We start from the raw sequence: 14,637 nt of genomic DNA on the forward strand, positions 1-14,637 counted from the left end.
CTTTATGTGGCTTTCATRCAGATTAAGTGTATTTCCTGTACAGTTTTTCATTGTGGAACAATATGTAATTCCCATACCTGTTATGGCAGAGGGTCAAAAGATGCTGGTGCACAGCTGTTGGGTAATGCAAACCTTGAGGCAACAGAATTTTTTGAAACTGACAATTTCTGGCCAGGAGAATAAATTTTGAATATGATCTGGTGGTTTCAGATTAAGAATCTCTTTTGTTTTTAAATGAAACAAAGCAAAACATATGGGATATGTTTTGTCCAGCAGTTTTGTAGGGAACTAAATTAAAACCCATGTAACTCTGCTTGAGATACTTCGCAGACCATGTTTCAACTATTTAACTCTTTGTATGGCTTACATAGCTCTGACTTTTAACATCTATTGAATCTTTCTGCTTTGCTTACAGGAAGCTCACATCAAACGAGTTTGCAGCCAGGTATTTTCCAGTTTTCCAGATTTTGTGCAGTTAAGCAAAGATGCAGCCTTTGAAACAATTTCAGATCCAAAATACAGCGGAAAAATGAAGGTAAACCCATTTGTTAGAAGAAAAAGAAATATTAATAATAACAGATTTGATGCTGTATTGTATGGATATAAGAAAATGTACACTTAATAGTTCTGGGGTTTTTAATCATTCTGTTTATGGTTGGGCACAGCACAACAGGTATCTCCTGTCATCAATCAGTGTATGTCTGAGCGAAGACTGAATAAGAGTAATCTCTGATTCTGAGATTTTAACTTCACAGGGTTAATGGTAGGCATGGAAATGACCCTTTATAATCAGCAGAACTACTGTTTTGTGAAATGGTGGACTCCAGTGGCAGATGGAAATACTTGGCCAAAAAAAGGAAGCAAAACAAAGTTGTTATGGGCTTAATAGTTTTAAATAGTTTTAACTTTCAATTTTGTGTGCATTTCCAATCTCTCCTCTCAAAAAACAGATATTAGACTCTGAAAAGTCTCAGAGAAGGGCTACAAAGGTGACTGGTAACTGTTTGTCAGAAGCAGCCATGTAGGTTGGGACTCTGGCCTGTAAAGAATGTCTTGGGGTGAATGTCAGAGTGGAATCTACACTGTCATGAATAGCATGGTACTGGTGGAGATGTACTGAGTGCTTTACTGACTTCATGAACCTTTTGRACATTAAATGAAAATAATAGAAGTCATGCTAAAGATGACCAAAAAAAATGTGTCTAATATCGCTCTATAAAACTTCTCACCCAGAAAATGTCTTTCTCTGGTTGCAAGAGAAACAAAACATGTTTAATGATGGCCTATAGTGTAGGTGATGTGGTCTACTGAGCTTTAGATTTTTTGTGAAATTATCCCATTCTTTTCAGTCCGACTGCAGAAGATACAGTTTTCAGACTCCTCTTACACTTTYTATTACAAGGTGAATTTCATGCTTTAATTTTTAAGTAGAAATAGTCGAAAATATGACAACCTAATGAAAGGACTGTCCTGCTTTGTTTGGAGATCACTGTTTTTCTGTCATGATGTAAGATAGTGAGAACCTGCAAAGTATAAGRGCAAAGGGTTCATTGTCTTTGAAACACAGTGATTGCAAATTGTCCACAGAGAATTCTTGGGRACTGCTTGGAAAAGAGGATGAGTAAGTGTTGCTTAACAAGCCTGCAGTAATTCTCATTCAGGCAACCTTGTTTGGTTATTTCTACAGTTTTGTTAAAATTATGTTTCAGAGAGACTCTATAAGCTTTCTAACTGTAAAGGGTATGTTGGGGCAGTTGAAATAATTCTGTTTTTCTTAACTTTACTCATATATTTCCACAGACATCCATTTGTGGGGTTTTGGAATACTGTTCTTAATGCAAATCKCTTAGGAATAACAGTTGTATTGCTTTAATTTTTGCCTGGCATATTAGGAAAATGGAAGTCCGTTGGAGCACTTTACAAGAAATCTCAACCATTAAACAAACCCAGGCAAGCCTGGCTTTGAAGGCTTAAAAATGCTGTAGCTAATTTGAATACATGCATAGCAAAAAATTCTCAAAAATGAGAGGTAAAATTTCATCACATACAGACAGCTTACAATGTGTAGCAATGGGGAGATGTGTTTAAGTTCATGTGAACTTTTGCARAGAACGTGTTACTTTTGCTTGAGTATGATCAAATATTTCTGTTTTGGATGACAACATACAGGATAATATTCTGACATGCATGCATAGAATTTGCCTCTCTTTGGTGCAAAAACATTCATTACTTTTCCCCGTTACAGTTATTTCTTCCTCCGGAATACCTAAATTCCCAATGGGGATGAAATGTATCCATTTTATTTAAGCAAGTTGTGTGGATTTATTTTTATATTCTCCTATAGGAAATTTCAGTATTTGACCTCTACTTTAATAATAACAACAATAACACAGAAGCCAATTCCTTCTAGTTTAAAAGAATGTAATTTATGTTTCTTTTCTTAATGTGGCTTAATAAAATGCAAATGTAGGTAATATAGCTCTTGTTAAATTGACTGTTTTGGATTTCTTTTCCCCCAKTAAAAGAAATCCTAGTTTATATGTTCATGTACATGAAACAAGGCAAAAAATCTGTCATTCGTTCCTTGTTTTCACTTGTGACAGGCTGGCTAACATTTACTAAGGAGCTCATAAGTGGTGTATAATTACTATTTTATTTTCTAGATTTGTCCAGAATTGTAACATTTATATAAACAGTCATCYTTATTGGATTGTCAAAGATTTGTTAGGCTTTTAGTGAAATAACTCTTAATTAACTGCTCATGTATTTATCAGTGAATAAATACAATTTCAGAAATATTTATTGTCTAGTGGGAAAAAACTATAGTCGTGGTACAGAAAATTCTTCTTTTCCCATTGTGTATGGCTTCTGCACAGTTCTTTGGAGCTGCCATTGCCAGATGTGGACATGCTTCCTTTGAAAATAACAGTATCACTATTGTACACAAGGCTCTGGATTATTTGCTTCCCCACCAGAAGAACGTGGTGTGTGGGCGGATTATTGGCATTTCAAGGTCTCTGCAGAGTCTGGGAAGCTGGATCCTACTGTAAACAGAGCAACAGATGAGAGTGGGAGTGGGGAGGGGCATACATCTCACTGATTATTTTAAGAAGACAAGTTCCAAGAAGCTCGAACTCAGACACAGGACAGAAAGTTTAAACAGACCTTGGAGTTTTCAGGATAAATGTGTGCATTTTTTAAATGCAAAAACTCAGAATCTGAGCTAGTGCATGGCATAAGTAGCTTTTTTTTKCAGTCTGTGCATGGATGCAAGTAGCTTCTGAATTTACCTCTTATTGGTCTGATGACCTTTTCACAGTAAGATTTCCGTGTACATCACTGAAAAATGCAAAGGTCCAGCATCTCCATTACCTTYTGCACATTATTATGTTAGTAATGATTTTATTATGCCTCCGTTAGGCTTTGCAAATAATTAAGTATAGTGTAGTCTGTGTAGAGATTGAAAACATGAGTAAATGTGTGTGAAATGACCTGTAGTTAAAAATTTCTTAATTTTTCTGCTGTGGTTCWTTTGCAGGTCCTTCAGCAGCTTTTAAATCACTTCCGAAAAAATAAAGATAAAGTTCTTCTTTTCTCCTTTTCCACAAAGGTGAGCTTCATGTGATTTTTATCAGTTAACTTCAGCAGTGAGTTCTGAAGCATGAATCACTGAAGTGACACCTGGTCAACCCCATTGCCTTATTACTGTGGGAAGTAATTATGAGGGTAATGTGCTGTACTTCACAGGCATATTGAAACGTTATCTCATGATAAAAATGGTGTTGGCAAAGCAAGTGTAACAYTCCTCTGCCTTTCCTGTGGCTTTTTAAAATAGCTCTGTTACTTCAGATGCACATGGCTGAGTTCAGCTGGTATGTCTTGAGTTAGAGCACTGTCACATCGCAGTATGAGTGTGATATCATAAAACCTTTGTGTTAGCACTGAAAGTTGTTAACTTTCCTCATTCTGCTGACTTTTGATCATCAGCAGCAATGAAACTTCAATCCTGAGACTTGCTGCACCAGTTGATTTGAATTTGAAACTGTCTAGTTGGAGCAAGAGGTCTATTTACATTTTACTTTTAAGGAACATGCTCCTTGATTGTCTTGTTAGGGAATAATGTATTTCCTGAAATAGTGCACTCARTGGTATTGGGGCTTTTTATTTAAGTATTTGTAATGATAGCATTAAAAAGTATTTTAAAAAATATTAATTTGAATGGTAGGTCAGAGTCTTAAATATCTAATTATTTTTGCTTTAAGAAAGARTACAAGTTTATTGTTTAAATGCAGTAGTAAAGTACTCATGTGTCTGAGGCGGTGTTTTATGCTGTCTGGACTAGACTAACTGCTGGTTACTGCAGTCTCTTTCATTTCATGTCCCTGAAGTCTGACTCTGYACTCTGTGCTGGCTCCAGTGCTCATTTATTGTATTTCAAGCTAAGATGGGAGGAAGCTGTTTAAGTGGACTGCCTGCTTATGTGTTGGATGAAGTGAGTGACASAGGTGACACACAGCTACGGCTAGAGGATGGAGTGAGACCACAGCAGACCAGTATTAATCACCTTGAGTGCTGTAGAATCATGRCTAAAGAAAACCATGAATGTTGATACCAAAATGGCAAAGATTTACTCGCATTTGCAATGTGTGATATACTAAAAATATATTTGATAAGCATGGCCCCTAYGATCATGTTTAGCTAAAAACACAGTATTATCTTTTAAATACTTTCTTTTCTTTTTTTCTTCATTTTTCCACTCAGTTGCTAGATGTGCTGGAACAGTACTGTATGGCATCTGGGCTAGATTACCGAAGACTTGATGGAAATACAAAATCAGAAGATAGGATCAGAATTGTGAGAGAGTTCAACAGCATTCAAGAAATTAACATTTGTCTTGTATCTACAATGTAAGAAAATTCAACTTGTAGTTTGTTTCAATAGGTCTGTTTAGTGTTCAGTAAATGGGTTACTCTGCATTTTTCTCTCTGAGCTTGTGAGGGGTTACTTTTTGAGAAAATTAGAGTAAGTATAGACTTACTACTTTGGTCTGAAGCTTCTTAAAATACATGGACACTTTCTCCTTCCCCTTCTCCTTCGCTTCATGAGGATTTCTATGATCTGAAAGAAGTGGGTCCTCTGGTTCCTAGTTTTAAATTTCCATTTGTTGTAGGATTGAGGGCAYGGTTTTAAACACTATTATTAAAACATTATTATTATGTCATTATCCACATAAGGCTTTTAATTCTATTGTAGGGAGACTCAATTTATGGTATTATACTAACAGAACTAGCAAGTGAACTTGAAATGCCATATGGAACTGAAAAATTATCTTTTTGTTTATTTATTTATTGTATTACTATAATATTGTTACTTCTTATTATAGATTATATTACATTACATTATATATTTATAATGTATTATAAATCATTAATTACATTGATTAGCTAGCATGTCTGTTTAAAATATTTTGACAAGATCCTTGGTTGTCTGTTAAAAATGTATTTACCTGTTGATTTGCTTATCAATTTATGATGGATAGTGAATTATTTTGAAATAGATTTATATTATCAACTAAAATTACAGTTAGTACAATGACTATTTATTTGTTTTAATTAGGTTGCTTCCATGCTTCATCTTGGATGAGGTTTTTTTACTGGGCAAGGGCAGAAGGGGGAGCAAAGAGAAGCTTTGCTCCTTTTGCCTCCTGCCCAGCGGAGAAAACTCATGAAACTTGATGAAATACTGTTGATGATACAGTCAATTTAGTTCTTCTYTACTGAAAGTGTGTGTGTTGGAGTTAGGAGGATCCGCTTCTRTTTAATTAGGAGTCAGACATCATCTTAAAAGCTACTACAAGTGGATGTCAGAGCAGTCTTCAAATACTCTGGTGCTTATATGTATGATTGTGAAGAGATTACATGCATACCAGATTCAACTGTGGAATCTGTGGCCATCAGCTTCTCTAAGAACTTCATGAGTTCATATCCCTTGTCTCTGAAGATGGAGGGGAAATACTGAATCTGTAAGCATTAGGAAGGGCTGATTCTTGCTTCTTGCACTCTTGTTTAGTACTGTAATCATAGCCCTATCAGTTGTCTTTCATGAATTTACATAGAAGTAAAAATGAAGGTCGGCTAAACAGAGATGGACTTTCTCCTCTCAGTTTTGAGCTCCTCTCAGAGTTTGAGTAGAGACTAATGAGCCTTCTCTGCTTRTTGATGGTGCTGGAGAAAACGGTCTTGATTCTGTTGTTTCTAGTGTTACTCATTGTGCAAAACAAATGAACAAACCATGATGGAGTTACAGTCAATGTAACTAGTGTGTCGTAAGCAAAATAGAAGGTGCAGTTGTTTGTCTAGTTTATTACAGGTAGCAGGAAATGATCTGTTTCTTTGCTTGATACACTTTAATGGAAGCAGCTTTACACTTGTAAATGCTTTTCCATTGCCTTTGGAAATTAGAAAGTGATTTATACTAGTTCCACTCTACAAGAGATTCATCTTTCTTTTCACTCAGATTTCAGGCACATATATAGTAATAATATGCTTTACAATATATTCTGTATTTTTCAATACAGAGCACACTGACAGAATTGGTTCATACTCTTCTGTCTGTACTTTCTTGTAAAGCTTATGGCTGACTGTTCTGTAGTCCATTTATGTCTGTGTAGTCCATTTATGTATGTTTTGTAAGTCTTACTGCTTAGAGAGCCAAATATTGATTTTCATGAAAATACTTGCATGGTCTTTTGGATGTGTAAGTGCATTTTGCAAAGGATGAATTCCCTGCATAGCAATGTTGAGACTGCCATTATGTTCACTGGCACAGTTAATGTGCAACTTATAAAACATAAAGCACCAATCAGAGAATTACAGTGCAGCAGTGGTGATGACTTCACTGTTAAATTTGCAATGTTCCTGTTTTATATTCCGTTTTTTTCAAAATGCTGTTTCTACCTGAAATCATATAACCCACAAAGCTTCGAAAATCCTGGYTTTACTTGATTGGTGATGTTTTTTGGGAAATGGGGCCTTAAAAAAGAAAATAAAAAAATAAAGGATAAAAGTTTGTCTATCTGTATATTTAACCTCAAGTCTTCCAGTTAATATTGGTACCAATCATAGTCATATGATTGTTCCTAATGCTTTTATTGGTAGCTGTGGCTAATACAGCTTTCTAGATAAATATGTTTTATAGCTGTTGAGAGAAAATATAATGGATTTCTTCAGAGCTTGTAAACTCCATGAAATCATTTGGTATAGGTCATGAATTTGAGCTTGAGCACTGGGAAAGAATAGGTACACACCTGTTGGAACTTCTAAATCTCATGAAATAACATCTCTTTAATAGTACTTCAATCCTGCACTGGTGTTGCTGGGAAAACATGTGATTATTTATAAGAAGAGAAAAGGATTTTTAGGCATGCTTAGAAACATTGAAATAAATTGCTGGAGTTGTTGTAACTTAAGAGGAGAATGTCAGAGCTTGCAATTCCAATGATGTTGCTTAGCCTGAAGAAGGGAAACTGTACATGCAGTACAAAAGTCAATACAATTCTGTTGCATCCTGGTATTTTAGAATAAATAAGAGCAGCAAGTATTCCTGCCTTTAAATCACTGTTACTTGATTTTTATATGCTAGTCTTTCTCTCGAATAATTCCATGACAATTTTAATTGTTAATAAAAATTTATTTTTACATCTCAGTTTTCTTTTTTGGTAAAGAGAAATGTCTAGAGACATTAAAGGATGCATACTCACTTCCATTCTACCTGCAGCATTCTCTGTTACTGTCCATTATGGAACTTCTGTTCATTACTTTTTACATTTATGGGGCTTCATTTAGCTTCAATTTTTCATGGCAGTGTTTCAAACACATGTGAATACATTTAAAGGACTTTCAGCTGCAAAATCTCACTAAAACAGAGAACTTAGAAACTATAAAAAAACCTAGCTTGGCAAACAGAATTACATAGTCAGGACTTTCATAGAATCTTTCCTAGTGCAGTATTGTTCTGTACCTTCTGAACATTGAGGTATTAGATTGTGCAGTTTTAAATAAGACGATCTTTTGAAACTGTTCTTTTTAACAAAACTCTTATTTTGAGCAGTATTTTAGTAATTTGCAAGGACCAAATTGTGGTAATAACTAACAGCTAATTAAAATGATAGGTAAAATGGAGGACATATGCAGTGCATAAACTACTGCATATCTTCTGTCCACAGAGGGTACAGGAGCCATTCTTTCCTCTTTTGGACTACCTAAATTTTTGAGTCATACCTAAAAATATTGAAAGGTAAAATTATTATAAAGCCAACTATCTGTTTTGTTAATTTTTATGGACAGTCTGTTTTACATCTTAACTTGTGTTTCAGTCCAWCTGCAGGGCTGGTTTGGAAAGATGAGAGGCTAAACTCTGTTTTCATTAAAAAGAAACAAATTAAATTTCAAAAAATACCATAATGTATTCTGAAAAAAAGATCCCAACCCAAATACTGTTATTCAGTATTTCACACTTYGGGAACATACATCCTCTGGAAACATCCATTAATTCTGGCAGGTTTCCATATCCTCTCCATTTCCAGATTTAACTAACCCAAAACTACACCATACCCGGAAGGAAAAGGCCACAAATGCATTTACATTGACATGGAGTCGTGAAAACCAAGACGTAGTGGGGCTCCATAAGTTTTTGGTTTCTGTCTCCATTCATTCTTATTCCTGAGAACTTTACCTTTCTTGTCTGCTTCAAACTAGTAAAATTTAAAGTAATCGTTATACCAGGTGCTTACTTAATTAAATAGGWTTGACTTTTTCAATTTTGCAGTACCTCTTTTATGAAAATAACACACTTGAAATTAGTGATGCCCATATCAATGTGAAGAGTTGTTTTAATGGTTTACTTAATAATAGTATTTAGCATGTGTTGTAATAGTATTTAACTTTGTATAGGTACTTATCTCTTTTGTGCAATAGTTGCTTGAGCCAGTCAAAAAGAATTTTCAATATTTTCTTGTTTTGCAGCTGTATTTTCCTCACTTTTGTTCCTATCAAATCATTCAGCTCTGCACATTCCAAAGTCGAAGTTACTGAGCAGTTTTGTAGGGTTCAGCAATGAGCTGCCTCAGATTAGGCGTATGCTCAAATTCTTTTCTGGATTGCAGGTTTTACCTGAAAGCACTCTACTGTTGAAGCTGTTGAATGTTTTAAGATGGCGTAACTGGTACCCTTGTGACTTCTAACCCCCAAAACAGACAGTTTTCTGACTTTTTTCCTTTTAATGACTATGCAGATGTTGCTCGTATGCATCTGTGTGGCCAACTGTGTTTTTAAGAGTTGAATAACTTACTTCAGAAATACACTTGCGGTAGTTTTTAGTGCRTACAGATATGACTTAACTGAGATTGTGACCGTTTTAGTGGAAGCTGCATAGAATTATTGTCAAAAGCTGTATACTGGTATTAGAGGAAGTAAAATTTCACCTGCAATTTTCCTGCTTCCATAATGTTAACTGGCATAAAAGTGAATTTCAGTATGGTATTTGGGGTATTAGGGGAAGTTGGCCTGTGTGGGACTTAATGATAACGAAGTAGCAATTGGGATTTTTGCTAAATAAGTTGATAGCAGTTGGTTATGACTCAACTATTCATACAGTCTGTACCAATTGTGATATGTACATGAGAAGACTGCATTTTATAGCAGTKGTTATTTGACTACTTGATGATTATTAGTACAACAGTTACACAAAGCTGTACTGCATTGTTTTCAGTATCTTTAATATGTTCTTTTTTTATGTTGGGGAAGCATATGCTGATATGGATCTAATACAGAACAATCTAGTTTTTCATGCTATCATATAGCTCTGTTTTTCATTTTTATGTTTTTAGGGCTGGTGGACTGGGTCTTAATTTTGTTGGTGCCAATGTTGTTATACTGTTTGATCCTACATGGAATCCAGCAAATGATCTTCAAGCGATTGACAGGTACACTCTCAAAATACAGAACTTGATCCATTTTGTGCTCTTCCTTTCACTCTTTAACCTGATTGTCCAACTAAAACTTCCCTCAAGTAAGAATTTTGTCTGACTCATCCACAAGGCATGAATAGAAAAAGTCCAGCTAAATTAATTTTTAGTTTTGATGTGATTATTTTTAACCCTAAATTTTACAACTTATTTTCCTTTATTTCTTTTTTGTGGCAGTGGGCCAAAAGAAAAACTCAACAAAAAACTCCCCATGTGATCTCTAGAATACATGTTGTTTTCCTTGTGTTTTTCACAACAGGGTACATTGTAGTTGACCCTAGTTCAAATGATGTTTTGAGTTCCAGAACCCTAAAAGGAAAGCATTCTTTATGTTCTCTTCTGCTTCACCGTTGTGAAGATTTATGTCTTTGTAGCAATCACTTCTCTCTCTGATATTATGGTATTGCAGTATTTCCAGTAATACAGATTTTTCCCTCAAGTCTTTTTGAGTATAGGATGTTTCCCTAGGAATCCAGGACAAGCCTTTGAGTAACTTACTCATGTTACTCAAAGTTATTCTTAGAATATTGAAAGCCTTCAAAATTCAACAGATTTATATTTTCATGAGCAGAAATAAACTGGTTTCTGTTATCTCATGCTATGCCAATTCCATTTTAAGGGTCATTCTGATTTCTCGGTTTATGTGGACCTGTTCTAGAGAAATATATGTGACAGAAACATGTTGGGAATGCCTTTAAAGCATTTTTGTAAGATCATATTACTGTGAATTGTTGTAGTCTCTCGTGAATTTTGTGGAATATAGTCTGTTAGAAGTCTCAGAATTTACCATTTGAATCAAATACTGCCAGTTCATTAGCTGTTTTTTTTGATATTGTGTCTTGTAAAGTGATTTATAAAGTTAAGAAAGAACATAAGTAATCCATCAGTTTATTCCTATATAATTCCTATATAAATTGAAGAATACTTGGAGCAAAAGTAGGTGGAGATACAGAGAAAAAAGACGGAAACCTGAGATAAACAGAGTGGAAGATTTGTTTCCTGAAGAGATGAAAGGCAGTTCTTGTGATAGAAAATGAGGAGAAAGCTCTTTAAACTGGGTAAGCCTGGGGAGAAACATGGAATACTAAGGGTAAAGGAAAAGGAAATGAGTTACTGAGGAAAGTTTGGAAAAGGAAAACAACCCAATCAACATATGCATGATCTAGAATTGTCCTGTTTTATTAGAATGCTTTTATATTTTCATTATTTTGTTAATWGTTTTTTACTACCTGTAAGAGCTCTAATGTACCACTGTCCTTGCAGAGCTTATAGAATTGGCCAATACAGAGCTGTTAAAGTGTTTAGATTGATATCCTTGGGAACTGTGGAAGAGATGATGTACTTGCGACAAGTTTATAAACAGGTAAAGTTCACGAATAGTTTCCTAGCAGTTTCAGGGACTGAAAGCTAATCTAACCTATGGTAAAATAGTAATTTACCTTAAGTTTATGATATATGCTGTTATCTTGACTTTCTAAGCAAAGATGCATCTTAGCAATTGTCAAAGAATGGAACAGAATTATATTTGAATTCAAGTTTTTCTGTAACTATTGGCAGTTTAATTATGCAGTATAAATTTTGTTCAGTTTATATGGAGAACTGTTTATATTTTAAGAATTGTGAAGTACAGCTGTGATAGTTGTAGTTAGTATCTGCAGCAGTCTGATTGAGGCAGCTTTTTCTCATGAAAATCTGGAGAAAGTAAAGCAGAAATCTTGCTGGTGCTGTACGAGAAAAGCAAGAGGCATTTGTGACTTTCCTGGTTCCGGAAACTTGCTTATAAAAGGAGAGGGAAATGTCATTGGTGCTATTTTGAAGATGAGAATGATGCTGCTCACTGGAACACTCAGCCTGGCTCACTTGCACTCTAGATTTTTTGACTTTCGTTGATAGGCTCTGTCTTGGTTCTGGCCAGGACAGGATTAATTTTTGCAGTAGCCAGAAAAGGGCATGGCTAGAGCCTGAAAGCTCTTCTATACCATCTCCCATAATTCTCCCAGAATGGGGGTAGTTGCCTCCTGTGGGTCGTGTAACAAGCTGAAGGGAGATGTTGGGTATTGTGGGGGCTTTCCAAATGGTGAGCAGGTGTGTGAGATTCGTTCACCTCTCTTGTACACTCTGTTATTCGTATTGTTGCTGTTGTTTTTTTATTAGTTCACTGCTGTTTCTGGTAAATTTTTCTTCTCTCAACCCTGGATCTTTACTTTTGAGCCTCTAATTCTCCTCTTCAGCTTGCTGCAGGGGAATGGGGTAGAAGGAGTGGACAAGTGATTTATGGTTTGTAATGTTTCAGTGGGAACACTAAATTGGGGAATAAACCATGACAGGTTTAAGTACCTAAAATCAGGAAAAGTGTGTGGTTTGAGGAATGCATAATCCAGGAACTGTTTCCTGATGTGATCAGAATTAAAACAAAAAAATAAGTAAACTCAAACATTATCAGCAAAGAGCAGGTTACRGAATAATAGGAACCTGGAATAAATATGAACATGTTTTTCTCAACAAAGTTGCAAGTTCAGAAATGAGATGATTGATTTTCAAGGTCTGATGTTATAGGCATGTGAACTTGGAGAAAGGAAGAAAACTGTTGGGATACAGGTTGTCATGAAGAATGCGTTGCATTGAAAAGACAAAAGTGGGAGAATGATACTAGATATTGAAAAAAACTTCGTCAGACTTGAGGAATTAACCTAATAATTTGAAATTTTGTCCATAAAAATAAAAAGTTGTTAACGAGTCTTCAGTGAAAAGCACTTGTAGCTGGGTTATTTACAAGGAGGGGGTTGAAGGCTGAATGAGTGGGAAATGCAGCAATAAAGAGATTGTCGTTATTTCTCCTGACAAATAAAAATAACGTCCTAAGATTGTCTGATTTCACAGAGCAGATAGACATAAAAAGGAATTTATCCTCAGGAAGATAAATCTTCAGCTATTGTTAAGGAACGTGTATGGTTTGCTTTAAAATGCCACTTTCAGAAGGGTAACAGTGACTTTTATCTCACTTAAAGTCTGTTTTGTAAAAGCCAAAAAGCCATTAGAATGGTGTTTAATTTTGACAAAATGATCCAAATAAAAAAAAGGAAACATAGGGAAAAATTAAAAGAAGTAGGTGATGGGCCAAACAGCYAATTGGAAATTGGCAGAGATTCTGTATTAGAAGCTCAGAATTAAGACATTTTAGTAGTTGAAATAACATACTAGAAAGGCAACTTAAATATAATGTGTGATAAGTCCTAAAATTAAATTTGATGGACAGTGGCATAAAAACATAAAAGCTAATAATTTGGGTTTTTATCATGTCAGGAGCACAAATTGTACTGCTCTGTGGACATTAGTAAGGTTTAAAGAAGTGTTCATTGCAAAAAAGCCCCCTTAATGTATTCTTTACATGCACATTCGTGGAAAAGCTTAGAGAGGATCCTGCTCCAAATTGTGCGAAGTACTTTTGAGAATTCCTTTCAACAGCAAGTATCAGTAAGAGAAGTTTCAGAAAGGCTAACAAAATGAGCAATAGCRGATTACAACGAACTAAAATTCTGAAGGAGGGGAGCCGGCTTCCGAGAGATCTTTGGAGTTGGTGATTTGTAGAAGAAGAAGACGACCTGGATATTGTCTGTTTGGATTCCCAAAAAGCATATATAAATCTTGAAAGCACATATAAATTTTGTGCTTTTTTTTTYYTTTYYTTTTYCYTTTTTTYYTTTTTTTTTWAATTGACTCATGTTCTTTGAGTTGAATAAGCAGCAATAAACAGAGTGATTATAAGTCTGAGGGTTGGGGTTTTTTTGGCTGTACTTGGCTTGCTTTCCCTTAGCAAGTAAAGGACAGTGCAAAGGACAGTGAAAAAGATACTAATAACTTAGTATAGAGGAAGCTGAGCTGTCAGGATGTAGAGGAGTGCCAGTAAGGTATATAGTAGGTGTCTGATAATATGCAACAATTCAGTAAAAGACTTCAAATATTCTTTTTTTTTTGTAATTGTCAAACCAAGCAGGTTATTATACTGCAATCTATTATACCAACATCTGCCAGGGAAATTAAAACAAAATAGCCTATCTTAGGAATTTGTTCTTGTTCCAGCTAAAGCTGTGTATATAATGTGGATGCCAGGAAATTCTGACGTGTTGTTGTAGCAAACACTTCTGACATGTCTTGTGTTGTTCTGTTTTAGCAACTTCACTGTGCAGTGATTGGAACTGAAAATGCCAGGCGGTATTTCGAGGCAGTGCAAGGATCAAAGGAACATCAAGGAGAGCTTTTTGGGATTCATAACCTTTTCAAACTTAGAACTCATGGGTCCTGTCTTACCAAAGACATCCTGGAGGTGTGAATTGGTTACCCTTTTGGTTATTAGTTTTACATTTTTCCCTTACCCATGAGACGTTTTGGTCATCGTTTCAAATGAACACTATTAAACAGAATGGTGAAACTTAATCAGTAGTTGTCTGTGCAATGCCTTGAGTGARCTAGGCATGTTAATTTCTCATTCTGATGCAGACGCAGATAGATTTCTTTAAATCCAAGAATGGAAAAAGCTTGGATTATTATTTTTATAAATTTCATAATATATATATWTTTTTAAATAAAAACTACTTTTTTTGATACTTTCATGC

The 14,637-nt window shown here is 35.1% G+C and overlaps 1 protein-coding gene across 2 annotated transcripts in view; it reads left to right on the forward strand.

Annotated features, from left to right (window-relative positions):
* Positions 1–14,354, forward strand: part of ERCC6L2 (ERCC excision repair 6 like 2) — a 30,656-nt gene extending 16,302 nt beyond the window's left edge. Inside the window, exons 9-14 of one of the 2 annotated variants that reach the window (XM_057384532.1) lie at positions 416–535; positions 3,539–3,610; positions 4,762–4,907; positions 9,887–9,982; positions 11,288–11,387; positions 14,196–14,354. In XM_057384532.1, the coding sequence (XP_057240515.1) occupies positions 416–535; positions 3,539–3,610; positions 4,762–4,907; positions 9,887–9,982; positions 11,288–11,387; positions 14,196–14,354 (693 nt within the window). The other variant, XM_057384541.1, reaches the window with a different exon arrangement.
* The last annotated feature ends 283 nt before the right edge of the window (positions 14,355–14,637 follow it).

Source organism: Malurus melanocephalus, unplaced genomic scaffold (genome assembly GCF_030028575.1).
Source record: "Malurus melanocephalus ecotype Western Australia unplaced genomic scaffold, MMel_1.1 scaffold_15, whole genome shotgun sequence".
Lineage (NCBI taxonomy): Eukaryota > Metazoa > Chordata > Aves > Passeriformes > Maluridae > Malurus > Malurus melanocephalus.